General features: G+C 57.8%; 1 protein-coding gene across 20 annotated transcripts in view; it reads left to right on the forward strand.

The window, feature by feature from the left end:
• PLEKHG5 (pleckstrin homology and RhoGEF domain containing G5) overlaps positions 1 to 26,648 on the forward strand; it is a 53,797-nt gene that overhangs the window by 19,622 nt on the left and 7,527 nt on the right. For 9 of the 20 annotated variants that reach the window (XM_074021756.1, XM_045381585.3, XM_045381602.2 and 6 more), the window contains 5 exons: positions 3,853 to 3,929; positions 23,739 to 23,868; positions 25,347 to 25,452; positions 25,861 to 25,921; positions 26,153 to 26,244. In XM_074021756.1, the coding sequence (XP_073877857.1) occupies positions 3,853 to 3,929; positions 23,739 to 23,868; positions 25,347 to 25,452; positions 25,861 to 25,921; positions 26,153 to 26,244 (466 nt within the window). Of the gene's footprint in view, positions 1 to 2,993; positions 3,106 to 3,852; positions 3,930 to 10,052; positions 10,181 to 14,664; positions 14,793 to 15,166; positions 15,311 to 23,738; positions 23,869 to 25,346; positions 25,453 to 25,860; positions 25,922 to 26,152; positions 26,245 to 26,648 lie in introns of those variants that run through there. The other 11 variants (XM_065530417.1, XM_074021769.1, XM_074021779.1 and 8 more) reach the window with 5 other exon arrangements.

The following is a 26,648-nucleotide window of genomic DNA, read 5'->3' on the forward strand; positions in this document are numbered from 1 at the left end:
AGAGCAAATCTGACTGGCTGAGCCAGGCTGTGTAGATGGCTCAACAACTCTAATCTCAGCACTTTAGGAGGCCAAGGCAGGAGGATCCCTTGAGGCCAGGAGTTCGAGACCAGCCTGGCAAACATAGTGAGACCTCCTTTGCTATAAAAAAATTAAAAAGTTAGCCAGGTATGGTGGTGTGCACCGGTCGTCCCAGCTACTCGGTTGGCTGATGTGGGAGGATCACTTGTGCCCAGGAGGTCGAGGCTGCAGTGAGCCATGATCACAACACTGCACTCTAGCCTAGGTAACTGAGCGAGACCCTGTCTCAAAAAATAAATTTTAAATTAAGTTAAATTAAGAAGGCCGGGCGCGGTGGCTCACACCTGTAATCCCAGCACTTTGGGAGGCCGAGGCGGGTGGATCATGAGTTCAGGAGATCGAGACCATCCTGGCTAACACGGTGAAACCCCATCTCTACTAAAAATGCAAAAAATTAGCCGGGCGTGGTGGCGGGCGCCTGTAGTCCCAGCTACTTGGGAGGCTGAGGCAGGAGAATGGCAGGAACCCGGGAGGCGGAGCTTGCAGTGAGCTGAGATCGCGCCACTGCACTCCAGCCTGGGCGACAGAGCAAGACTCTGTCTCAGGAAAAAAAAAAAAAAAAAAGAAAAAGAAAAACCCAACTATGTCCAGGGTATGATATCACCTGATACAGTATGTCCCCCTTACCAGGCCTACCCTTTCCTCAAAGGCTGTAGATGGGGATAGGTGACCTGCAGGAGAGCTCATGACAGGCCTATGGTGGAGACTACTTGTCCTGACCCCACCCCCAAGCCCCACAGGCCCCTCTCTGGGCCCTGAGAGCTACCAGGGTCCTGATGGACTTTTCTTCGCGTGTGCAGTCTCTAGGAGAGAGGAGCTCGCCTATGCAATGCAGGAAGTTGCAGCTTTAGAGCAGAGCACAGAGGGAATCACCTCCCAGGGGAGCCAGGACCAGGGGGTCAGGAATGTAGGGTCTAGAAGGCAGGGTGAGCACCTGGAGCCTGCTGAGACCTGGGGTCAGAGGCCGGAGACTTCAGGCAGGGAGACCCCAGTGCCAGGAAGTACCAGGCAAAGCACAAGGAATTCCAGAACCCAAGTGGCATAGAGGCCACAGGATAGTCAGGCCCGATGGTGGCTGTGACCTGAGCAGTCATGGGGGGATCTAGGAAGCTGGTGAGGCAGACCCAGTGGTAGAAGACATGGCCCGGAGCCTTCAGAATATGGGGCTACAATCCAGAGGCCCTGGGGCAAAGGGTGTGAGAATCTGACCCCAGGCCTAGAGTTTTGAGAACGCAGGGGCCGGGAAACTTTCCTGGTGGACAGCAGATGTTGTCCTGCTCAGCTGGAGAAGTCCCAGGCTGGGTGCATGGGAAACTCCCCCAAAGCTGGCTGAGGGCTCCAGGTCCCTGTGGAAACACAGATGGCAGAGGAGGACCTGCTGGAGTCATGGCAGACAAGAACCCCGAACCCCATTCCACCCTCAAGTCAGCTTCCTCCCAGCAGGCAGGGACCTGGCCACAGTCCTCACAGGGCCATCTCCTGCCTCGGTTGCCTCCACCTCCAGCCTAGAGGCAGGACAGGCTCACTGGCCCCTTGGATGGCTGAGAGCAGAGACTCGGAGAGGGAAATGAGCATGGTGTGGAGGTGAGGCTGGGCCGGGCCTGAGGGTCCTGAGAGTTCCTGTGGGCTGTGCACTGAGGAGGCCCAGGGCCCCGGGCAGCTGCTTCCCTCTCAGCCTGGAGGCCCCGGGATGCCTGTCGCAGCACCTCTTCGAGAGCCCCCTCCCCAGGGCCATGCAGATGTGCTGCTCCCCAAAGGGCCGCCCTGCCCACCAGGCCCCCTGTGAGCTCCCCAAGGCTTGTCAGGGTCACCAATGGGTCCCCAGCACCCAGCTTAGAGCTTGGCTCATGGGGACCTTCAGAGGATCTTTAGTGTGTTTACTGAATGATCATATCTAGAGAGCTCAGGAGACCTGGGATCCATGCTACTTCGCTGTGCCAGGAGTCCTTGGGGCAGGGACCAGTTTCTGGTTACCTGTGGGTCCCAGGGCCCAACCCATGTAAGGAGTCCATGCAGGGAGGCTCCAGCTGAGAGGCCCTCCAGGAAAGCAGTCAGGGAAACCCACCCTTAGCCTTTGGGAGAGGGGCCTGGCCCCGCTGGAAGCTGCATCTTCTATACCTAGGTCTTGTCGGCCCAATGCCTCCTGGCACCAGTGCGCAGGGTGGGATGGGGGTCCAGAGGCAGGCTCAGGAGCACTGAGCCCCCGCAGACTCTTGGTCACCTCTCCGAGGCTGTTTCTATAGCCCAAAGGGTTTGCTATCTCCTGATTCCATTTACATAAAGTACAGGACTGGGCAGACGAATCAGTGTGTTGGAAGTCACGGCGACGGTGCCCTTGGGGGAACCGGCTGGCACGAGGGAGGTGGCGGGGACTGGGGACTGGGTGGCGACGCTCTGCCGCTCGGTCTGGGCGCAGGTTATTTTGTGAAAGTTTACCGAAAATGTGTTGAGCTGTGCTCGCAGGACAGGTGCACTTCCCTGTCCGCGTTTGCACTTCAGTAAAGTTTAAAACTGTGAACCAGCAGAGGAGATGCAGCAAGAGCAGTAGCAGGCGAGTCTCTCCCAGTGACAGCCCCCACCCTGCGCGGGGCAGCCTCCGTGTTGCCATGGAAACTGACCTCGGAGACAACGATTCTGGGCTGGGGTGGGGGCTCTGCGGGGGTCCGGACCTGCATTCCTGTGGACGGGCACCCTCCGCGTGGATGGCACCCTCCAGGCCAGAGCCGTGCGCGCTTCCTGAGCCGCCCTGCGGGAGGTGGAGGCAGCCTCCGGACCGCAGCGCGCAGGGGCTGGGGAGCCGGGGAGGGAGGGGTGACACCATCGGCGCCGAGGCCCGGCAGCTCTCCCGTCCCCCGCCCCCCGAGGCGGGGCCGCCGCGGTTCCTCCCCGCCCACCTGCCCCGCCCGCCTCCTGTGCGAGGGTCCGGCGGCGGCGGCTCTGCGGCCTCCCAGTCCCCGGCGTCCCCGGCGCCCCCGCCCGCCGCCCGCCGCCCGCCCCCCGCGCGGCCCGGGGCCTGCTCCATGGGTGAGTGCGGGCAGGGGCCCCGGGGGCGCGGGGCGGGAGCCTGGGGGCCGGGTCGGCTCCTGACCTCCTCCGGGGAGGGCCCACTTCAGGCAAGGGGGTGGGCGCCGACCGGGCTTCGGGCCACTCGGACCCAAACTCGGCCCCCAAGTCGGGGCCTGCCTCGGCAGCACCCCGCTTCTCCTCCCTCCCCTCGCCTCTCTCTGGCTGGGCGGCTCTGCCCCCACCGCGGTGCACTCCAGCCCCCAGGAAGAGAGGCAGCTTGGAGGGGGCCAAATTCAGGGTCAAAGATGAGTCTCGAGGAACGGGGGTAGCCCCAGACCTTCGGGGGCTCCTCTGTCTCTAAAGGGAGCGATGCAGGGCCTAGAGTTCGCAGGGATCTGGGACCCTGGAGCCCCTTCCCCCCAGCAGCCCTGCCGGGACCCCCTGGGAAGTCTGGGGCCCCAAAAGGTCACTGAGCACTCCCCTACTTGTCCCCCAGACTAGAGGGACAGAGGGAGAGAGCAGCGTATTTCCAAAAATGTTTTCTCCCCGTGGAATCTGGATAATTTCCCTGGGGACTGCAGGAGAAAAGGGCTCTGCAAACAGATTCCCGTGCAGATAAGTTGGCATTTAAAAGAGAAAGGGACACTGACCTCCTTTGAAGGGAGGACTGAGGAGATCGCCCCACCCCTCTTCTGGTCGGGAGGCCACTGGGGCCTGGGGAGCCTGGTGCCCCGCCGACTGATGCCCTCTGCTCCTCCCCTGCAGACGACCAGAGCCCCGCGGAAAAGAAGGGACTGCGCTGTCAGAACCCCGCCTGCATGGACAAGGGGCGGGCGTCCAAGGTAGGGAGACTGGAGAGCCTGGGGACACTTGGGGGTAGAGGGACCAGGGGGCTCTAACTGCCCTCTCCATTCCAGCACCAGCTATCCACAGAGCCCTGGCACAGTTGCGGCTGGCTGGGCTGGGTTTGAGTGTAGGTGGGGCCCCAGTGTCTCTGGTTTAGGAGGCAGAGGGCCTGTCCCCGGCTCAGGAACAGTGGAGTCGGGGGAATTCTACAAGAGCAGGGGGGTGGGGTACCCCAAAGCCCTTTGCTGCACTGTGGTCCTAGCAGCCATTCGGAGGTGACAGGAGCTGTAGCCCTATGCCACGGATGAGGAAGCTGAGGCTTAGCCAGGGGAAGTGGTCTCCCACAGTGCTGGTCCAGTGCCCAGCTGGCACCCTTCCTGTTGTACTCAGCCACTCTTCAGGCCTGGGCATGGGTCTGAGATGCTTTCGGACTTGGTGAGTGTGACCATGGCCCTGGGGTTGACAAAAGGAGGAAGGGGCCAGATGATCCTGGAGTGCCAGGGCTCAGGAGCTGGGAATGGGATGAAGTATAAATCAGGGAGAAAAGGGGCAGGAAGAAAGATAATAGTACTGGCTGGGCGCTTCTGCCTGTGACGTGCTGGGCTCGGTGCCACCCGCTTTCTGTGCCATATGCACTGCTTGCCGCAGCTCTGCAGGGAAGGCATCGTCACCCTGTTTTCCAGATGAAGATACCAAGGTTCAGAGAGGTCCAGTGACTTGGCCAAGGCCCCACAGCTCATAAGAGATGGAGCCGGGGTTTGGAGCCAGGTTTTGTCCCTCCCAGCAGGCATTTACATGACAATAGTAGTAACTGTGCAACTTAGTGTCTGGCCCAGGCACCAGGACTCACTGACTCCTCCCTCTGGCCTTCTGAGATGGTCCTGTCCTTATTCCCACTTACAGATGGGGAAACTGAGGCTCAGAGAGGTGAAGTGGCTCACTCAGGGACAGACTGCTAGGAAGTGGGAGAGCTGGGATTTGAACCCAGTACCCAGGTCTGTGTCATACCAGGGCCCCTGTTCTCTTCCATCATGTGTCTCAGCACTGCCAGCTGCAGGAAATGTAAAATGCCACCCCCCACCCCCTGCTCCCCTCCCGCACCTCCACCCAGACACACACACACTCATTCTGCACAGGAGGACCGTGGTGAGGGAACATGGAGAACTGCTGTGGGGTGGGGCGAGGAGGGGGCGGCCTCCAGTTGCCGTGGTCACCAGGCAGAGGGGCGGTGTGATGTCAGATACAATCTGCTGGCACGGATGGTGCCTGGCATTGGACTCTGGTGTTGGCTGGTTGCCTCTTTCCCAGATGGGGGCTCCTGGCAACAAATTGGCCTCAGCTCCCCCCAATATACATCCTGCCACAGGCCTGCAGAGCCCCGAGGCTTTTCCCTGACCTGAAGGGGCAGCTAGGGCAACAAGGCACACTGTCCTAGCCCCTCCTCTGGGCAGCTGCTCCCAGGGTGGGCCCTCAAGCTGCTCAGGCAGGGGCAGGGGTGGTAGGGCCCAGCCTGCATAGAGGTGAGGCATGGGAGAAGAGAGCTGGTCTCAGAGTGGGTGTGGTCCTTCTGCAGCCTCCAAACCTCACCTCCAGCCCTGGCCTGCCTGGAACTCGGCACAGCTGACATTGGCATCAGCTGATGAGGGTCATCCAGCCTGCACAGGGAGAGTCTGGGCCCTGTCACCACTGGGACCCCCTTTGGGACAAATGGCACAGACTCACTGTAGGGGCAGAAATGCCTGAATTATCAGAGGCAGAGAGGGCCAGTCAGGGAGGGCATCCTGGAGGAGGGGGCATTTAATGGATGTGAAAACATGGATAGACAGAAGAGAGGCAAGGGCAGTCCAGGAAGGGAAAGGCAGTGGTGGAGAGGAGGTGAGGGGCACTCAGATTTGGTAAGAGGAACAAAGAATAACATTGTCGATGATGATAATAATAACCACTACTGGCTGGGCGTGGTTGCTCGTACCTGCGATCCCAGCACTGTGGGAGGCTGAGGCAGGAGTATTTCTTTAGCCCGGGAGTTTGAGGCCAACCTGGGCAACACAGGGAGACCTCTCTCTACTAAAATTTTTTAAAAGGCTTATCACGGTGGCTCACACCTGTAATCACAGCACTTTGGGAGGCCGAGGCAGGTGGATTGCTTGAGGTCAGGAGTTCAAGACCAGCCTGGCCAACATGGCAAAACCCCGTCTCTACTATAAACACAAAAATTAGCCGAGCGTGGTGGTGGGCACCTGTAATCCCAGCTACTCGGGAGGCTGAGGCAGGAGAATTGCCTGAATCTGGGAGGCAGAGGTTGCAGTGAACCGAGATCGTGCCATTGCACTCCAGCCTGGGCAATAAGAGCAAGACTCCGTCTAAAACAAAACAACAACAAAAATTAGTCAGGTGTGGTGGTGGACACCTGTAGTTCCAGCTACTGGGGAGGGTGAGGTGGGAGGATCATTTGAGCCTAGTACATCAAGGCTGCAGTGAACCGTGATTGTGCCACTGCACTCCAGCCTGGGCAACAGAGCGAGACCCTGTCTCAAAAATAATAACAGGCCAGGCACAGTGGCCCACACCTGTAATCCCAGCACTTTGGGAGGCTGAGGTGGGTGAATCACTTGAGGTCAGGAGTTGGAGACTGGTCTGGCCAACATGGTGAAATCCCATCTTTACCAAAAATATAAAAAATAATTAGCTGGACATGGTGGCACACGCCTGTAATCGCAGCTACTCAGGAGGCTGAGGCAAGAGAATTGCTTGAACCCTGGAGGCGGAGTTTCCAGTGAGCTGAGATCGCGCAATTGTACTCCAGCCTGGGCAACAAACACAGACTCTCTGTCCAAAAACACCCAATAATAATAATAACAATTATTGCTGACCAAACATGTTTACATGCCAGACGGGGTGTTAGGCCCTTCTGCTTGTCTCAGTGAAGCTTCTTGAGACCCTCAGAAGAGCATTATTCTTTTTTTTTTTTTTTTTTTTTTTTTTTTTTTTGAGACAGAGTCTCGCTCTGTCACCCAGGCTGGAGTACAGTGTCTTGATCTCGGCTCACTGCAAGCTCCGCCTCCCGGGTTCACGCCATTCTCCTGCCTCAGCCTCCCGAGTAGCTGGGACTACAGGCGCCCGCCACCGCGCCCGGCTAAGTTTTTTGTATTTTTAGTAGAGACCGGGTAAGAGCCCCATTCTTATTCTCCAGGATGTGACTAGCATTTTGAAGGAGATGCCTTCATTTATTCATTTACCAGACCAGCTTTGAGCATCTGTCGTTGCCAGGCCCAGTTCTAGGCCCAGGAGATCTCCAGGAAACAAAGGGGATGCCCTCCTAGAGATGACATTCTAGCTGTGCTGGGAGGAAGGAAGGGAAGTGACCCTGGCTGGCCAAACTTCCCCCCAGGCTGCCCTGGCAAAGGATCGATTTCAGGCAGGGTTGGACCCTTCAGCTTCTGGGCCCACCCTTGATGTTTTATTTGAGGCTCTCCTGGGTGCTGGAGCTTCTGAGATGAATTTGCCATCTGTCCCCTACCTCCTGTCTCTGGAGTTCCCACTGGGAGGAGGGCTAACCAGGATGGGCTTCCTGGAGGAGGCAGCTGGAGTCCTGAGGATTAAAGAGGTACTGAGATGGAGGAAAGCTGAGTGAGCAGGGGAGGGACACTGGGGGCTATAAGGGGCAAGCGAGGCCAGGGGACACAGCGAGAAGGGGACGGGAGGAGGGGGAGGCAGGTGGCACTGGGAGCACCTGCATGTCCAGGTGAGGGGTCTGGACTGTGTATCATGGAGACCCCAGGAGAGAAACCGCCCCTCCCCAAGATGAAGATATGTAGAGCAGTCCACACCTCTGAGCTCCAGGATCAAATCTACTTTTTTTCCAGCTGTGAGACCCTGGGGAAGTCACTACATTTCTCTGAACCCCAGGTTCCTCATCTGGAAAATAATCCTGCAGCGAGGATTAAAAGAGGCTCATATATAACATGCTTAGCATAGAGCCTAGCACAGCGTAGGCATGCAAGCTGTCCTGGGAGTGGGGGTAACAAAGTCACCTCTAGACTTTGGGTGTGCCCTCCGTACCCGCCCTGGGATCTGAGACCTCCCCAGGCTCCATCCCAGCTGCAGCTTCTTACACACAATTGGAGCTGTGAGTGTGGGGAGATGGAGAAAGGCGGGGAGATCAAGGCAGGTGGAGCTGTGAGTGTGGGGAGATGGAGAAAGGCGGGGAGATCGAGGCAGGTGGAGCTGTGATGTGGGGAGACGGAGAAAGGCGGGGAGATCGAGGCAGACTGATGATATTGTGGGCTCCCCCTGCCCTCCTGCGAGGTGGCCACGGGACAGTGTGTGGACTTCCCAGCTCCCTGCTGGGCTCCACTGGGCACTGCTCGAGGTCTAGTCAGGGTGCTCCAGGTCACAAGGGGGTATTGAGGACACTTGTGGCCCTGGGCCACAGGGGACACTGGGGCATCACACGTGAGGGTGTTCATCATGGAGGAGATAGTGATTCCAGCAGCCACCATTGATCCAGCATGTACTGTGTGCCAGGCCCTGCCTGAGTGCCTGGCACAGGAACCTCATCTGGCTGTTTCCCCCGTTGCAGTGGGGCCTACCCCATCTCCATTTCCTAGAGAGGGCCCTGCAGAGTGGCAAGGTAAAATGACTTGGCAAGCAAGGCAAAACCAGGACTCAAACCAGGCCTGCCTGTCAGAGCCTCCCATTTCCTCAGAACTCTCAAGAGGAAAGAGAGGTGAATTTTTCTGCACAGCTCCTGAGGGCCTTGACAGGGAGGTGGGGTTCAGCACACTACAGGAAAGAGTTTCCAGCAGCTGGAGCTATCCCTGAAATAGAGGTAGTGAGCACCCCATCACTAGACATATGCAAGAAGAGACAGAAAGGGAAGCGTAGAGGGGATTGCAGTGTGGAGCGGCGGTTGGATGGGAGGACTTCAGAGTTCCCTTGCAGCTTAACAATGGCCTGTGAGGTGGCAGGGATGAGTCAGGGTGTGCGTGTGTGGAGGGAGGGTTGGTGAGACGTAGACCAAGGAGACGAAAGGGTGGGCCTGAGGCCCCCATGGAGAAGGGACGGGCAGGATGTGAATAATGGGAGAGGCAATCGCCTATTCTCCTGGGCAATGCTTTGGGGTTGAGCAGCCGCAGACCAGGATGCCCCAGGCAATGGCCAGGTTTGGGCCGTCTCTGGAGGTGACTCGTCACCGGAGAGAGGTGGTAGGGCTGTCTGCAGCTGAAGAAAGGGGCAGGGCCCAGAGAAACAATGCAAGGGGACTCCTGGGTTTTGGCTAAGTAGTTTTGGGGGAGCAGGTGAAGATGTGGGGATCCCTGGCCCTGGCTGGGAGCTGCCCTAGTATAGGCCCAGCCGCAAGGGTTGGGTGGAGGTTTTGGCCTGGGAAGGGATCGGGGGAAGGCAGTGTAGAAGGCTTGAAAGTGCGGAAAAGGCTGGTGGACCTGAACCCCGCCTCCTCGAGTGGGCCCCCTGTATCCACACCCTTCCCAGTCCTGAGCCCAGAGTTATTCTAAACTCCCGCTGCTGGGAGACGGGAACTGAGAACCACTAAATGTTAGAACGGCACCCTTTTCCAGCCATGCCACCTGGGCCAGAAAAAAAAAAAAGAGGGGACCCAGAGAAAAGCGGGCTGGTTCTGGGGCGCCGCGGAGGCCACAGATCAGAATCCAGCTTTTTACAATGGAGCGGAAGCAAGCCTGGCTCGGGGCGATTCCGGGACGAGCTAGGCCTGCGGGTCCCTTTGCCTGGTCCCCCAGGGCTTTTCTGTCTCGGGGAGGCTTCCTGTCGCGGGCCCTGGTCCCCCCCAGCTCCCTTCCGGGATGGGCGAGCTCCCGTCTTCAAGCCCAAGTTAATGACCAGGGACTGTGAACTTTTTGGAGATCTGAAAAGGGCTGGCCCCTCGGGGACAGTGACGCCCCCCACCCCCTCCCCTGAGCCCGGATCCTGGATTACCCCAAGCCACGGCCCGGCTTCCAGCTACCTCCCTGGGTCCGGCGCGGGGCCCTTCCTGGGACCCCTCCTCTCCCCGGTCCCAGCCAGACGGCGCCGTTGGTACATCCCGGCCCATCCAGGTGGTAGCGCCCGCGCGGCTACCGTAATTCCCCTACGTTCCGCGCCCCAGTTGGCGCGGAGTCGACTGAGCTCTTCCCGCGGCTCCCGTCCCCCTCTCCCCGCGCGCCCCATGAGGCTTTGGCAGTCTCGGCCCAAGCCTCAGACACTGGGGAGGAGACCCTGGTCCTGTCCCTAGGTAAGTCGCGGGGAAGTGGGAGCTGCGCTCCGGACGGGGGGTGGGACTGGGCGCCAGGACCCCCCTAAACCTATGGAGAGAACCCGGAGTCGAGAGTCCCACATAGTGCCAGGCCTCTGGGGTACGGGGTCCTCGCCCGCTGTATCTCCATTTACATGAGGGTGGAATGGGTTCAAGCGCCCGCCCCCATCACAGTGTCTCTAGGGCGGGTCGGCTCGGAGATATGGCCGTGAGGAGTCTATGGGACCCTGGCCCCGCTATGGGGGGTACTGGCGGGTTAGGGGGATCCTGGAGGGGCCTGGGCGCGCGGCATGGCTGGGAGGCTCGGGCGACCCTCCCCATTTGGCCAGTCCCGGAGTCGGTCCCAGGCGGAAAAGCCCACTGGAGGCCGGCAGGGGGCGCCAGAGGCTGCGCCTCGGGCAGTCTGAGCAGACCCAGGCACCCGCTCAGGGGTGGGGATGCGGGGGACCCGTGAATCCGGGGAGGCCCTGGTCTGCCTTGATGGAAGTCTGGGAAATGGAAGCCAAGGGGTCCCCTACAGATTCCTCAGTAACTCTTCAAGTTGAGGGAGCTTGGGGGTATTTTACCATTCTCCTGCCCCTTAGCCAGGGTCCAGACACAGGCTAGGACCTGGCAGCCATCCCCAGATACTGAATTCTAGAGAATAGCCAATGCCTTCTTAGCATAGGTGGGAGATTGAGGCCCAGTGGGGGAAGGGCGGGGGTACGTAGGCTCCAGACCAGGTCTTCTGAAGCCCAGGCAGGTGCCCTTTTTCCCCTGCTCCCTACCAAGGAGCCTTCTAAGTGGCACTGGGGCAGGGGTTGCCGAGTCCAGGTGCTCCAAAGACACACGCTGGGGTCTGGGGCTGGGAACTGCAGGGGCTGGGCAGGAGGGGATGTTCACAGACTGCAGCCCCTCCCTCTCTCTCTAGCACTGGGTCCCAGCCTTGGGCATCCCAGCCAGGACTGCTCCCTGGGGAGGAAGGGGCCTTCCTGGCTTCCAGGGCCTGTGCAGCAGGCATAGCCTAGGGAGAGGTTTTCTGTGTCCCTGCCATCTGCCCAGCACAGGCAGGGCCTTAGGTCGGGCTCTGACTCCAGGTGAGCCTCAGAACCCAAGGGGTGATGGGTGAGGCCTGGGCCTAGAGGAAAGGAGGATGGGTGGGCCGGGTGGAGTGTAGAGAGCCGCCTGGCAAAGCCACCCCGCCCTGGCTGGCCTGCCCATGCATGCAGTCTCCACCCCTGGATTTCCAAGGTGTTGGGTGGGGCCTTGGGACTAGCAGGCTCCCAGGGGAGCTTAGCCCTGGTGGGAACTCCTGGCAAGGACATCCCTCCAGCCAGAGAGCTCGGACTCCTGGTTCCAGGCCTGTCTGCTGTCGGCAGAGCCTGGAGCTGGCCCCAGACCTGCGTCCTTTCCTGGACAGGGAGGTCCCTCTCCCACTCAGACCAGGCTGGGGCCCCAACTTGCTGTGGGGCAGGGATGCCCGGGGGATCCCTGGTTTCCCATCTTCTTGTCTGGGGCTGGGGGAGGTGGTACTGAGGGAGAACAGCCGGGTTGGGGGGGGGTGGTCCTGCCTTGGAGACTCCATTATTCATCAGCCTCCGCATCTGGTTTCTGGGTATCAGTTTCAACAAGCCGGCCCTGACTCACAAGCCTGGAGCTGGGGCTAGGCTGGGGAGGGGCTCCCTCCTCAGAGAGTTGGGGGCCAGGACTTCTTGGGCCTGCCCCTGAGTTTCAGCTCCCTGCTGTGGTGAGGAGGTGGGAATGCAGGAGCCTGCCCAGGCCCACCCCCCTGCCCTGGTACAGGGGCTGGGGGCTCCTTTCTGCTCTGCACTCTTGCCCTTAAGGGGCAGTCCCCCACCATCACCGAGTACCCAGGCAGCAGCCTCACTCAGGGATGGCCAGGGCCCAGGCACTCAGGTGACCTCTGGTGATCCGCCCTGACCCAGCCCTGGCGGTCTCCACTTGATGCAACCCCACACCGGTGGGCTCCCCGCAAGCTGGCTTTGGGATCTGCCGTGTCTTCAGGAAGGCAGTCTCCAAGGCCCTGTAGCCCTAACCAACATTCAGCCGTCTTCAGGCCCCACCCCTGCCCTGTGCCTGAGGCATCCATTTCCCTTCGTAGCAGCAGCTGGAGACTTTGGGGCAAGTCAGTTGACACAGGCCTTAGTTTCTCTATCTGTTAAATGGGGATCGTAGCAGTATCTCCTCCTAAGAGTCTTTGAGAAGAGTGAATGGGATTCACTGCCCAGAACTCCCGGGACAGGGGTAGCACGTGGGAACGCTCAGTGAAATGCAGTTATCTGCCTATGGGACAGCCAGGGGGTGGAGGTCTGGGGCAAGACCATCCAGCTTGAAGTAGGAACTCACCTGTCCAGGGCCAGTAGGCCCAAGGTCATGGATACTAGGAGGAGGAAGAGACCTTTGGTCTGGCAGTGGGGAAGGTTCTGTTGACCATCGGCCACAGGAAGGAATATCCTGGCCGAGCCCTTTCCTGTCCCCATGTCCTTCTATGGCATGAGGGCCCTTCTGCCTTCATCCGTTCACTGATCTCATCCCCACCAGCGCACCTACTGTGCACCAGGACTGTTCTAAGTGCCGAGGACACAGTGAGATCCAGACAGCCAAGGCTCTGGCCTCTGGAGTGGACGGTCTAGTAGGGAAGAATGATAATAAGAAAGTGAACAAAGAAATGAATTACAGGTAGTAAGAAACGTTAAGAAGGAAATAATTGAACTTAAAGGAATTGAGAGTGAGAGGGTAAGGGTGGTTTATTTTGAGAGGAGGGAAAGGGATGTCTCGGAGGTAGCATTTAAGGTGGGGCCTGGTGCCAGCTGTTTGAAGAGGGGGGCATGTGGAATTCCAGACAGAAAATACAGAGGAGAAGGCCCTGAGCTTGGTGAGCTGTAGGGAGAGAAGGGAGACCAGCAGGTGGACCGCTGTGTGAACCAGCTGGGAGCGAGGCAGGAGCCCAGCCATGGTGGGATTTCACTCTAAGCAAGATGGAAAGTTTTAGTTTTCAAAACTCTGCCTGTTGGCTGGGTGCGATGGCTCTTGCCTGAATCGCAGCACTTTGGGAGGCCAGGGTGGGGGTGGATCGCTTGAGATCAGGAGTTAGTGATCAGCCTGGTCAACATGGCGAAACCCCATCTCTACTGAAATACAAAAATCAGCTGGATGTAGCGGCAGGTGCCTGTAATCCCAGCTACTCCGGAGGCTGAGGCAGGAGAATTGCTTGAACCTGGGAGGTGGAGGTTGTAGTGAGCTGGGATCATGCCACTGCACTCTAGCCTGGGCAACAGAGCAAGATTCTGTCTCAAAAAAACAAAAAACAAAAAACCCACAACTGTGCCTGTGGTGTAGACAGTGGATGACCTGGGCTTTGGGAGCGGAGACAGCCCTGGAAGTCTCCCAGCCTCTAATAAACTGCTGCTGCCCTCCCAAAGCCATCTTATGGACCCTGGCCCTTCCTGCCCTCTTTCCCCATGGAACCAGGTGGAGGAGGAGCTATTAGGGGTAAGTGGGCTGATGACAGACAGCACGGCCACCTCACCCCCATGGGTTCTGAGGAGTGCCTCAAGGCGGCCATTCCAGAATCCCTGAGCCACAGTCTGGGTTTCAGTCTTGCCCGTGGACTTTTATGTCTCTTTATGTCACTTTATTTCCCACCCTGTGAGTGGGGATAATAGTGCGTGCCCTGCCTTCCTGGGAATCAGTGTAAAAGCACTTTGACAGCTGTGTAGTGATGACTCCAGCACCAAAGTCCAGGGGTTTGCATCCTCTCAGGCTTTGCTGAGTGCCCCCTGGCGGTGGGGACCTGGCCTAGAGCCGCAGGGACCTGGGCTGCTGTGCCATGTGGGTCGCCAGGGTTTCCTGATGCCTCCACCTCACCCAACTCCCAGGGACTGCCAAGGACAGCCTCTCGGAGCAGTCCGCCTTCTGCCCACTGCACTTTCCAGAGGACACCAGCCTTTGGCACTTGGCCTCTGCCATACCTGGGCAGTGAGCAGTCAGTGTGGGAGGGGGTACCGGGGCTCAGGCTCTCAGGAAGGGGTCTCCAGGATGATGGGAGGGACTGAGACGAGCTCCTGTTGTGACGTTGGGGTGTGTGACTGGGGCTCAAAACTGGTGTTGGAGCAGAGAGAGGTGTCCCTGGGGCTAGATGGAGAGCCGGACCAAGGACCCCGAGGGGAATGTCACCCATCCTGGCCTACCCCTTCTTGTGCCTGTATCCTAAGAGCTCCCTTGCTGGGAGGAAGAAGGGGTCCCCTGGGCTGAGGCTCTGAGGTGGGGGTGGGGTCTCCAGGAGGAAGGGAGGAGGGAAGGTACCCTTCTGGCTGGAAGGGACCGTTGGTGTTGGCGCTGAGGGTGAGGTGGGGACCACAGCAGGGTGGGCGCCCCAGGGCTGGGCAGGGGTCGGGTCGCCCAGGGGAGGGGCTCCACAGTCTCCACGGTTGTGGGGGCTGTCACCAGCGCCCCCTGCCTCCAGCATTCAAGGAGCTCCCCAGGGGAAAGAGCAAGTTCTGAGGAGCCCTCTGTGCCCCGCACTGGCATTGAGGAGGGAGTCAGAGAAGAGAAGAGGCGCAGAGGTGGGGGTCCCCCAGGCCAGGCAGAGGTGGGAACGTGGGGGTCCCGGAGGCTGGGCAGAGGCGGGGATGTGGGGGTCCCCGGGCCGGGCGGAAGTGGGGGTGTGGGGTCCCCGGGTCTGGGCAGAGGCGGGAGGCGGGGGTACCCCAGGTCGGGCGGAGGCGCGGGTGTGTGGGTCGCCGGGGCGGGCGGAGGCGGGGGTGTGGGGGTTCCCGGGCAGGGAGGCGGGGATCCCCGGGGCTGGGTGGCGAGGGCCCGGGCGGGAGGGAGGTGTCCGCCTTCCTGGGGGGCTGGGGGCTGTTCCGGGCCCGGCCCTCCCCGGGGTCCCCGCGCTCAGCGGGGGCGGGCGCGGCCGCACAATGGCAGGAAGCGGGGCTCCGCGCTTTGTCCGGCGGGCGGCGCAGACCGCGGCTTCCTCCGGCCGCCATGGGGACAGGACCCGGTGTCTCCGGACGCCTAGCGGCCTGCAGGCCGGGCCCGGGGTTGCTCTCCCGGGACTCGGAGCCCTCCTGGGCCGGGGGTCGTGCCCGCGACAGTGAAGGCCAGGTACGGGGCCGGGACGGGGAGGGAACGGGGCTGGGTGCCGGGTTCTCGCCTGCAGCCGCCCAGCCCTGCGCAGGAGGCCAGGGCGGGGGTGCCCGTGACCGTGGGGCCCTCGACCCCCAGGGGAAGGATGTGGCCCATGGCAGCCAAGCCCCCTACCTGGGCAGCTGCACCCTGGGGACGGGGACCTCGGACTCCGGGGTGTGTCCCCGCCGGCTGAGATGTACCCGCCAATCCTTGGCCCTTTGTGTCTGGGGCCAGCTCCGGACACACCTGTGGGTCCCGGGCCCTGTGCTGGGCCGCCCCTCTCCCTTCCTTCCTCTGCCCTGGCCCTGCCCACAGCCTCCTCCTACCGCCGATGCCTCTGTTTCTCCTTTTGCCTCTCGCCCCAGCCCCAGTGTGAGGGTGGACGCCTGGCTCTCTGTCCCCATCCTCACACGTGTGTGTTCCCCAAAGCGCCCCCCTCTGTTATTCTGGCTGCCTGGAGTTAGAAGGGGGTGGGAGCTGGCTGTTCCCATGGGTGGGCTCTCTCCTCCCTTGGGTTGAGACCTGGGAACATTCCTCCCGGACCCTGGCGTCCCTCCTGCAGGACAGAGGCAGGACATGGTGGGCAGGCAGGTTAGGGAGGGGCAGTTGGGTCTGAGAGAAGGGGCTGGAGTCTGGCTTCAAGAAGGGGCCGTTCTGCCCTAGTGCTGGGGAAGTCCTGCCCCTGGAGGGAGCTGGGGAGACTCTGGGGTTTGGGAGTGGGGCGTGAGGCAGGATGGGTAGCAGAAACTGCACCAGGGGTCTCTGCCCACCCCAGCTTCTCAATTGGGCTCATGGTTCTCCGGGGGGGCTTCCAGAACTTCATCCTCAATCAGATCTGCTCGATGAAGTCAGAAACCACCTGGTTCAGATCCTGGGGCTGAGCCTCACTGTGCCCCTAGTGCCCCTGAGCCTGGGGACTGCTGAGAGGAGGGAAGCAGATGAGGTCCGCCGGGCCTGGGCACCAGCTCCTGGCAGCAGCCGGAGGAGTCAAGCAGCCTCAGTGATGGTAGTGGACATCCAGACCATCACAGCAGCGAAACTGATCTCGAGTCTTTCAAGGGATCCAGGGTGGGGTGCATCATAGGGCTCAGTCCATATTTGTTGAATACTGACTCTTCTATAAGGAGTGAATCAGGGTATAAAATCTGCTGTCTGTGTATTGGACTGATTTAAAAACAAGATTGTGGCACAGAATCAGAGTTGGACTGGAAGGGTCCCAGAGGCCCTCCCAGAACGCCTTCACCCTAGCACAGCTCCTGCCATGTCACCCCCTACCTGCGGTGGGGCCAGGGCTTGGGTCACGGGCAGGTCTGCAGCCCCAGCTGGCACTAGGAAATCTCAGGAGGCCCGGAAGGGATTAGAGTCAGGAGCCTCTGCCAGGCAGGCTGGGCACAGAGGGCCAGAGGGCTGTGGCTCCCAGGACGAGGGGACAAGGTGGGGCAGATCATTCTCATGAGGAGACACCCAAAGCTTGGGCTCCCAGAAGCTGCAAAGCCTGATGTTTGTTTCAGCAGTGCTCTGTGGATTCAGGGTGAGGGCATACGAGGAGCCCTGGCTCAGGGTAGCTTAATGGTTTCTGTAGTTTTTAATATTTTTTCTGAGACAGGGTCTCACTCTGTCGCCCAGACTGGAGTGCAGCAATGTGATCATGGCTCACTGCAGCCTCCATCTCCTGGGCTCAAGCAATCTTCCCGCCTCAGCCTCCCAAGTAGCTGGGACTACAGGAGAGTATTACCACAGCCAGCTAATTTTGTTTGTTTTTTGTAGAGACAGGATCTCACTGGGTTGCCCGGGCTGGAGTCTTTCTTTTACAGTGATTAATACAGAAACCAGAAAGAGCTGCAGGGGTTGAGGGATCAATCCCGTGACCCTCACTTCAAGCCCCAGCAGCACAGCTGAAGATCACTCCTAAAGGGTGTGGAAGTGGGGGCACCTGGTGCTCAAGGCTGCCTTCAGGAATCTGGGTCATCCTGTCCCCAGCCACCTGCCCGGGGCCCAGCTCCATGCAGATCAGCCCCTCTCTGAGCATGCGGGCGTGCTTGGAGTGCCACCTGCTGACTGCCAGTCCTGTGCCCTGTTCCCTTTCTTGTCAGATGGAGACACAGAGGGACACAAGAACCGATAGGGCTTGCATCAAACTGAGATTGATTTTCTCCTGTCCCTGTAATCCCAGCCGGCCTGAGGCCAGCGTCTCCCTCCTAAGACACCCACGAGAGGGTGCGAATGTGGTTAAAATCTGGAATCCAGGCTGGGTGCAGTGGCTCACACCTGTAATCCCAGCACTTTGGGAGACCGAGGTGGGTGGATCACCTGAGGTCGGGAGTTCAAGACCAGCCTGACCAACATGGTGAAGCACCGTCTCTACTAAAAATCCAAAAATTAGGTGGGTGTGGTGACGGTGCCTGTAGTCCCAGTTACTTGGGAGGCTGAGGCAGGAGAATTGTTTGAACCCGGGAGGCGGAGGTTGCAATGAGCCAAGATTGTGCCACTGCTCTCCAGCCTGGGCGACAGAGCGAGACTCTATCTCAAAAAACATAAATAAATAAATAAATAAATAATCTGGGATCCAGAGCCCCACACACACTGGCTTCAAGTCCTAGCTCCACTGGCTGTGTGACCTTAGACAAGTCATTTCACCTCTCTGAGTTTTACTTTCCTCTTGTGTGAAATAGGGACAATAACAGCCCCTATCTTATGGGATGAGATACACCTGTAACGCCCCCAGTGCAGCTCCAGACACATGATGACCACATTAAAAACACGCTCAGACTCTTCCCGGCCTTCTCCTCCCTCCTGCTGTCTCATTTTCTCTGCTGTCCTCACCATGCCTATCTCGGAAACCTCTCATTGGGCTTTCACCAGCCAGAAACTCTTCAGCGCCTCTCTCCTGCCTGAATTCATAAATTAAACAAGTGTTTATGGAGCAGCTGGGACTGGAGGTCAGGCGCTGAATCAGAGAGTAACATTTCTGTCCTTGCGGATGTGACCAGGTGTGGAGGCAGCAGGGTGGAAGATGTGACCTGTCAGGTGCTGGAAAGCGCTGAGGACAGGAAAGGAGCGTGAAGGGTGAATGAGGAGGATGAGAAGGTGACTTGGGGGGAATCTCGCAGGATGGGAGGGAAGGCAGGGAGCCGTGCATTTCAATATCTGGGGAAAAGCATCTCAGGCCAGGGACTGGCAGATGTCACAACTCAGAGGTGGGAACTGCCCTGAAGGAGTGTGTCCTGGAATGACCAGGAGGCCAGCGGGTAAGGGGAGTGAGCCAGGATGGAAGAGCAGGACAGGAGGTCCCTGAATGGGGTGGCCTTAACCCTAAAAAAAAAGTCAATGTCATAAAAGACTGAAAACCCTAACCTTAACCCTTTTGGCTTTTTTGTTTGTTTGTTTGTTTTTATAAGATGGTGTCTTTCTCTGTAGCCCAGGCTGGAGTGCAATGGTGCAATCTCAGCTCACTGCAACCTCTGTCTCCCCGGTTCAAGCCATTCTCCTGCCTCAGCCTCCTGAGTAACTGGGACTACAGGCGTGTGTCACCACGCCCGGCTAAGTTTTTGTATTTTTAGTAGAGATGGGGTTTCACTGTGTTACCCAGGATGGTCTTGGATCTCCTGACCTTGTGATCCACCTGCCTTGGCCTTCCAAAGTGCTGGGATTACAGGCATGAGCCACTGCGCCCGGCCTTTTTTTTTTGAGACGGAGTTTCACCGCAGTCTGGAGTGCGACGGCACAGTCTCGGCTCACTGCAATCTCTGCCTCCCATATTCAAGCAATTCTCCTGCCTTAGCCTCCCAAGTAACTGGGATTACAGGCATGCACCACCATGCCCAGCTAATTTTGTATTTTTAGTAGAGACGGGGTTTCTTCCATGTTTGTCAGGTTGGTCTCGAGCTCCTGACCTCAGGTAATCCGCCTGCCTCGGCCTCCCAAAGTGCTGGGATTACAGGCATAGCCACTGCGCCTGGCCCCTTTCAGCTTTTATTCAGAGTGAGATGGGAACCCCTGGAGGGTTTTGAGTAGATACAGTGGGACTCCTCTTTGAACAGGGCCCACTCTAGCTGCCCATGGATGACATATTGTGGGGGATGGGTGTAGCAGTGAGGCTAGTTTTGAGGCCATTGTTGTCATCCAGCTAAGAGGTGGCTGGGCAGTGGCATGCTTATGAGCTGTGGCTGGGTTGAGGCCACAGATACTAAAGGTGGAGCCAGCGGAATTTTTGGGCTGACCAGATGGAGGTGTAACAGAGAGTGTCAAGAGTGACCCCAAGCCAGCATGGTGGCTCACACCTGTAATCCCAACACTAATTCCAGCCCTTTGGGAGGCTGAGGCGGGTGGATCAGTCGAGCCCAGGAGTTCGAGACCAACCTGGGCAACATGGCAAAACCCTGTCTCTACTAAAAATTAGCTGGGTGTGGTGGTGCATGCCTGTAGTCCCAGTTACGTGGAAGGGTAAGGCAGGAGAATCACTTGAACCCAGGAGGTGGAGGTTGCAGTGAGGCAAGATTGTGGCACTGCACTCCAGACTGGGTGACAGAGGGAGACCCTGTCTCAAAAAAAAAAAAAAAAAAAAAAAGGAAATCCCCCACATTGCAGCCATCAGAAGAATCAAATATCATCCATGTATGCTAAAGCTCTTAGGACTACAGGCTCGCATCACCATGCCTGGCTAATTTTTTGTATTTTTTTTTTTGGAGACGGAGTCTCGTTTTGTCACTCAGGCTGGAGTGCAGTGGTGTGATCTCGGCTCACTGCAACCTCTGCCCCCGGGTTCAAGCAACTCTCCTGCCTCAGTCTCCCGAGTAGCTGGGACTATAGGCGCATGCTGCCATGGCCAACTTATTTGTATTTTAGTAGAGACGGGGTTTCACCGTGTTGCCCAGGCTGCTATCAAACCCCCTGAGTGCAGGCAATCTGCCTGCCTCAGCCTCCCAAAGCGCTAGGATTACAGGCATGAGCCACCGTGCCTGGCAATTTTTTATATTTTTAGTAGAGATGGGGTTTTGTCATGTTAGCCAGGCTGGTCTTGAACTCCTGACCTCAAGCAATTGAGTGAGATTACTGGGGAACAAGACATCTCAAAGTGCCACGCCACAGATTACTTATTAATTACAGTTGAAAAAGGGACTCTACAAGGTATAGAGGTCCCCAGAGGATCCAGCGTTACAGGCGAATAGCAAGAACACACAGTCAGCTCTGTGGTGTCCCTGCCTGAACGCTCAGTTTGAAACTTTCTGAGGACCACCAGACGGATCCACATTGAGGAGCTCTGTGCAAGGCTCCTGCCTCAAAGGCTTAAAAAATGTCACGGTCGGCCAGGCATGTTGGCTCATGCCTATAATCCCAGCTCTTTGGGAGGTCAAGGCAGGCAGATTGCTTGAGCCCAGGAGTTCAAGACTAGCCTGGGCAACATAGTGAGACCCTGTCTCTACTGAAAATAAAAAATTAGTTGGGCGTAGTGGCATGCACCTAGGAGTCCCAGCTACTAAAGAGGCTGAGGCAGGACGATTACTTGAGTCCAGGAGGTTGAGGTTGCAGTGAGCTGTGATCATGCCACTGTACCCCAGCCTGGGCTACAGATTGAGACCCTGTCTTGAAGAAAAAAAAAAAAGGCAATGTAATAAAAGACCACAAAAAACAAGGGCGGGTGCGGTGGCTCATGTCTGTAATCCCAGCACTTTGGGAGGCCAAGGCGGGCAGATCACGAGGTCAGGAGATCGAGACCATCCTGGCTAACACGGTGAAATTCCGTCTCTACTGAAAATACAAAAAATTAGCCGGGTGTGGTGGCGGGCACCTGTAGTCCCAGCTACTCGGGAGGCTGAGGCAGGAGAATGGCATGAATCCAGGAGGAGGAGCTTGCAGTGAGCCAAGATCGTGCCACTGCACTCCAGCCTGGGTGACAGAGTGAAAAAAAAAAAACAGAAGACCACAAAAAACAAGTAAGGAGTCTGGAGTATGGTGGTCCGATCTTGGTTCACTGCAACCTCCGTCTTTCGGGTTCAAGTGATTCTCCTGCCTCAGGCTCCCAAGCAGCTGGGACTATGGGCACGCACCACCATGCTTGGCTAATTTTTTGTATTTTTGGTAGAGACGGGGTTTCGCTATGTTGGCCAGGCTGGTCTTGAACTCCTGACCTCAAGCGATCCGCCCACCTCGGCCTCCTCAAGTGCTGGGATTACAGGCATAAGCCACCTCATCTGGCCAGAATTCATTCTTAAAGGATAAACAGACATAACCAAATGCCACGTGTGAACCTTGATTAGTTCCTATATGAGGAAGTATATCTGTAAGAACATTGTTTAGATACTTGGGAAAATGTCAATATAGACTCTATATCAAGGTTCAGTTTCTCAAATGCGACAATTCTATGGGGTTTTGTAGGAAGAGTGTCTTTGTTCTTAGGCAGCACCATGGTTTCTGCCCCAGGGGAGGGGGTTGCTGAGAAGAGAATGGGAGAGAAAGTGGATGTGGCAGATACCAACAACTGGGGAGTCCAGAGGGCGTGTGCTATTCTTACAGTTTTTGGTAGGTTTGAAATATTTTAAAACAAGTCTGGGCGCGGTGGCTCATGCTTGTAATCCCAGCACTTTGGGAGGCTGAGGCAGGCGGATCACCTGAGACCAGGAGTTCGATACCAGCCCGGCCAACATGGTGAAACTCTGTCTCTACTAAAAATACAAAAATTAGTCTGGTGTGGTGGTGCGCGCCTGTAATCCCAGCTACTCAGGAGGCTGAGGCAGGAGAATCGCTTGAACCTGGGAGGCGGAGGTTGCAGTGAGCCGAGATCGTGCCATTGCACTCCAGCCTGGGCAACAGAGCAAGATCCCTTCTCAAAAAAAATTTAAAAAAATAAAAAGAAAAGAAATATTTTAAAATAAAACTTGGGAAAAATAAAGAGAGTGGGAGGAGAGAACTAGGAAGTCGTGAATACTGATACCTGTTTACAGAGTTTAGCTGTGAAGGGAAAGAAAGAAAGTCAGCCTAAGCTGGAGGGTGAGGTGAGGCCTCTGTAAAACGAAGAAATAAGGCTGGGCGTGGCAGCTCATGCCTGTAATGCCAGCATTTTGGGAGGCCAAGGTGGGTGGATCACTTGAGGCCAGGAGTTTGAGACCAGCATGGGCAACATAGTGAAACCTTGTCTCTACAAAAAATACAAAAACTAGCCTGTGGTGGTGCGTGCTTCTAGTCCAAGCTACTCAGGAGGCTGAGGCTAGAGGATCATGTGAGTCTGGGAAGTCAAGGCTGCAGTGAGCCATGATTGTGCCACTGCACTCCCTGTCTCAAAGAAAGGAAAAAAAAGATGGAGAAGCCGGGCGCGGTGGCTCACGCCTGTAATCCCAGCACTTTGGGAGGCCGAGGCAGGCAGATCACGAGGTCAGGAGTTCAAGACCACTCTGGCCAACATAGTGAAACCCCGTCTCTACTAAAAATACAAAAAAATGGCCGGGCACGGTGGCTCACACCTGTAATCCCAGCACTTTGGGAGGCTGAGGCGGGCGGATCATGAGGTCAGGAGATCGAGACTATACTGGCGAACACAGTGAAACCCTGTCTCTACTAGAAATACAAAAAAATTAGGCTGGGCGCGGTGGCTCAAGCCTGTAATCCCAGCACTTTGGGAGGCCGAGACGCGCGGATCACGAGGTCAGGAGATCGAGACCATCCTGGCTAACATGGTGAAACCCCATCTCTACTAAAAAAAAAAAAAAAAAAAAAATACAAAAAACTAGCCAGGCGAGGTGGCGGGCGCCTATAGTCCCAGCTACTCTGGAGGCTGAGGCAGGAGAATGGCGTAAACCCGGAGGCGGAGCTTGCAGTGAGCTGAGATCCGGCCACTGCACTCCAGCCTGGGTGATAGAGCGAGACTCCGTCTCAAAAAAAAAAAAAAATTAGCTGGGCGTGGTGGCGGGCGCCTATAGTCCCAGCTGCTCGGGAGGCTGAGGCAGGAGAATGGCGTTTTTGAGACTCCGTCTCAAAAAAAAAAAAAAAAAAAAAAATTTAGACGGGCGTGGTGGTATGTGCCTGTAATCCCAGCTACTGGGGAGGCTGAGGCAGGAGAATTGCGTGAACCCGGGAGGCAGAGGTTGCAGTGAGCCGAGATCAAGCCACTGCACTCCAGTCTGGGTGACAGAACGAGACTCTGTCTCAAAAAAAAAAAGGTGGAGACAAAATAACCACGTGTTGGTGTGCCCATGGGGGAATGATCCAGCAGAGGGGAAACTTGATGATGTGGGAGACAGGGGACTGCTGGGGGGTGTCCCCTCACCCTGGATCGAGGGATGGATCCATTAGGGAGAGCTGGCCCAGGTTGGAGCAGGGCGGTTCATTCTAAGTCCCTGCAGCCCTGAGCCGGGGTCAGGGGATGTGGTGGAGCTCGTGGACCTCCTGAAGTCTTCTGTCCCCACCCCAGGTATGTCACCACGCCGACTGCCAGCAGCTGCACCGCCGGGGACCCCTCAACCTCTGCGAGGCCTGTGACAGCAAGTTCCACAGCGCCATGCATTATGATGGGCATGTCCGCTTTGACCTTCCCCCACAAGGTGAGCACAGGCGGGAGCCACAGCTCGGGCCCCCAGAGCTCCTGTGGCAGTGTTTCAGTAACCGTTGGAACCATGCTAGGGCATCATAAGGACAAGTCGACTGTACATAATGAAACCCGAGTATGTCATGGTTCCTTTTGTTCCAAATGTTTTTTAGCAAGAGAAAAAGTCCATGACCCTTCCAGAGGCAGGCCTTTCTCTATCTGGTGCTGTGTTCTCACTGGCTCTCACCTCCCGCAGCTGCTCCTGCCCCTGGCCTGTGGCCCACACAGAGAAGGCCCCTTTCTTTCTAGTTCTGCCTGTCCTCAGGGCAGGGGACTTCTGGACAAGTCCTCCAAGCCAGGCTGTGGGCCTAGCAGAGGCAGTGTGGAGTGGGGTGGTCAGATCAGGAGGCACTTGTAGCAGGAAATAAGAAATTCCTCTTGCTGAGCAGGGACCCAGCTCAGGCCCACCGTCAACTGCCTCTGGAGGGCTGGCTTGCAGGCACCCAGGTCTGGTGAGAAATGCCAACCCCTGTGTCCTTTCCCAGCTGATCAGAGGAACAAAAGGATTCTTCTGGTTGGGCACCGTGGCTCATGCCTGGAATACAAAAAATACAAAAATTAGCCAGGTGTGGTGGCACCCGCTTGTGGTCCCAGCTACTTGGAGGCTGAGGCGGAAGGATTGCTTGAACCCAGACAATGGAGGCTCCAGTGAGCCATGATCGTGCCACTGCACTCCAGCCTGAGCGATGGAGGGAGACCCTGTCTTAAAAAACAATAAACAAACAAAAGGATTCTCTCCCTCTGCCAGGGCCCCCTTGGGAATTCAGGTGTGGTCACAGCATGGGGGAGGGGAGGCCTGGAAGAAAGACCCATGGACTTTGGTCCCTTCCCTAACAACCCCAGAGGCACGACTTCCTTATCTTTATTTTATAGAAGGGTAAATTGAGGCCACAGGTGGGTTTGCTTTTGGGGTGGAGCTTTACCATGGGTGTTATCCCAGGGCCTTTGTGTCCTTTTGGGTCTGTGGGGATAGATAGCAGTGACTGAGGCCACGTGAGGGGGCTCACACCTGTAACCCCAGCGCTTTGGGAGGCTGAGGTGGGTGGATCACTTCAGGTCAGGAGTTTGAGGTCAGTCTGGCCAACATGTTGAAACCCTGTCACTACCAAAAATACAAAAAAATGAGCTGGGCATGGTGGTGCACGCCTGTAATCCCAGCTACTTGGGAGGCTGAAGCACGAGAATCGCTTGAACTCAGGAGGCGGGGATTGCAGTGAGCTGAGATCACGCCACTGCACTCCAGCCTGGGTGACAGAGTGAGACTCTGTCTCAAAACAAAAAACATTGGCTGAGCCCCTCTCCTCACAGAACTGAAGGGCCCTCGCTACCTGTCATCTGGGGTTTCCAGGGTAACACTGTGGTCCCTCTGGAGGCGGCCATGCTGCAGGCTAAGGAGGGGCGGGGAGGCACAACCCCCTCCCGCTTTCTCCCAAGGCTCTGTCCTTGCCCGGAACGTGTCCACCCGGTCATGCCCGCCACGCACCAGCCCCGCGGTGGACTTGGAGGAGGAGGATGAAGAGAGCTCTGTGGATGGCAAAGGGTAGGTGAGGGGTGAGTGGGCAGAGAGATACCTGGGGGGCCCCAAGGCTGGGTCTCAGATCAGACATTCAGGACCAGATGCTTTGGTGCCCTCTCCGAGTAAGGCTGACGGGCAGACCTCTCCCCACCCCTGTGGCTGTCCTGACTACGGGAAGAGGCCACCCAGCCTGGGCCAGCGTCCAGGGCGCTTGGGATCCTGGCCCACACCAGACCAGGTACCGTTCGGTGTGACTCCCATGTTGGCCACCAGAGGGCGCACAGCCCCATTCGGGCCTGGCAGGGTTGAATCCACGCGGGTTACCTGTCACCTGGGGTGAGCGAGGGGTGGGGAAGCCACAGGCCCACTCGCTGCCCACGCTGGTGAGGGCCACCCACACCTCCAGCCTCTGCCCTCCCTGCTTCCCTGCAGGGACCGGAAGAGCACAGGCCTGAAACTCTCCAAGAAGAAAGCAAGGAGGAGACACACGGATGTGAGGAGCATCCCCGGGACGGCACATGGGGGCTCCCGACAGCCTGCGCCCTTCCCTGAGCCTGGGCCTCTCTCCGGGACTGGGGTGGGGAGGTCTGCATCCCAGGCTGCAGAGGCCTGGGAGATCGCTGGGGTTCCCTTTCTTGCTGGGGTTCCCATCCCAGACCGGAGGGTGGGGAGGAGGATGGAGAGGAGAAGCTCACAGCTCCCCCCCCCGCCCCCATTCTCTCAGGACCCGAGCAAGGAGTGCTTCACCCTGAAATTTGACCTGAATGTGGATATAGAGACGGAGATCGTCCCAGCCATGAAGAAGAAGTCGCTGGGGTAGGGCTTGGGGGCGCTCAGGATGGAAGTGGGACTGGGAGCAGGGGTGGCCCCATGTCGCAGGTTCCGGGTCTCTGCAGGTGTGACCTGTGTGTCTGTGTGGTGGCCCATAAGCGAGCACATCCCTGCGTGGGCAGACCCGTGTGGGTGTGCACGCCACTGTGAGGGAGTGTGGCGGGGTCTGTGTACTTGTGCGTTTTAATCATGTATGTAGGAGCCAGGCCTGCGTGTGGGTAGGCGTGTGACAGGTCTGCCATGGTGTGCAGATGCGCCTGTGTGAGGACCTCTGCGGGCAGGTGTCTGTGGACCTGCGTGTGATCCCACACGGGCTTCCCTTTTCTGTTGGGAAGGTGGGGGAAGGTGGGGGCAGCTAGGGCTGTGGGTGGGGCAGGGGCTCGTGGGGG

This window comes from Macaca fascicularis, chromosome 1 (assembly GCF_037993035.2).
Source record: "Macaca fascicularis isolate 582-1 chromosome 1, T2T-MFA8v1.1".
Taxonomy (NCBI): Eukaryota; Metazoa; Chordata; class Mammalia; order Primates; family Cercopithecidae; genus Macaca; species Macaca fascicularis.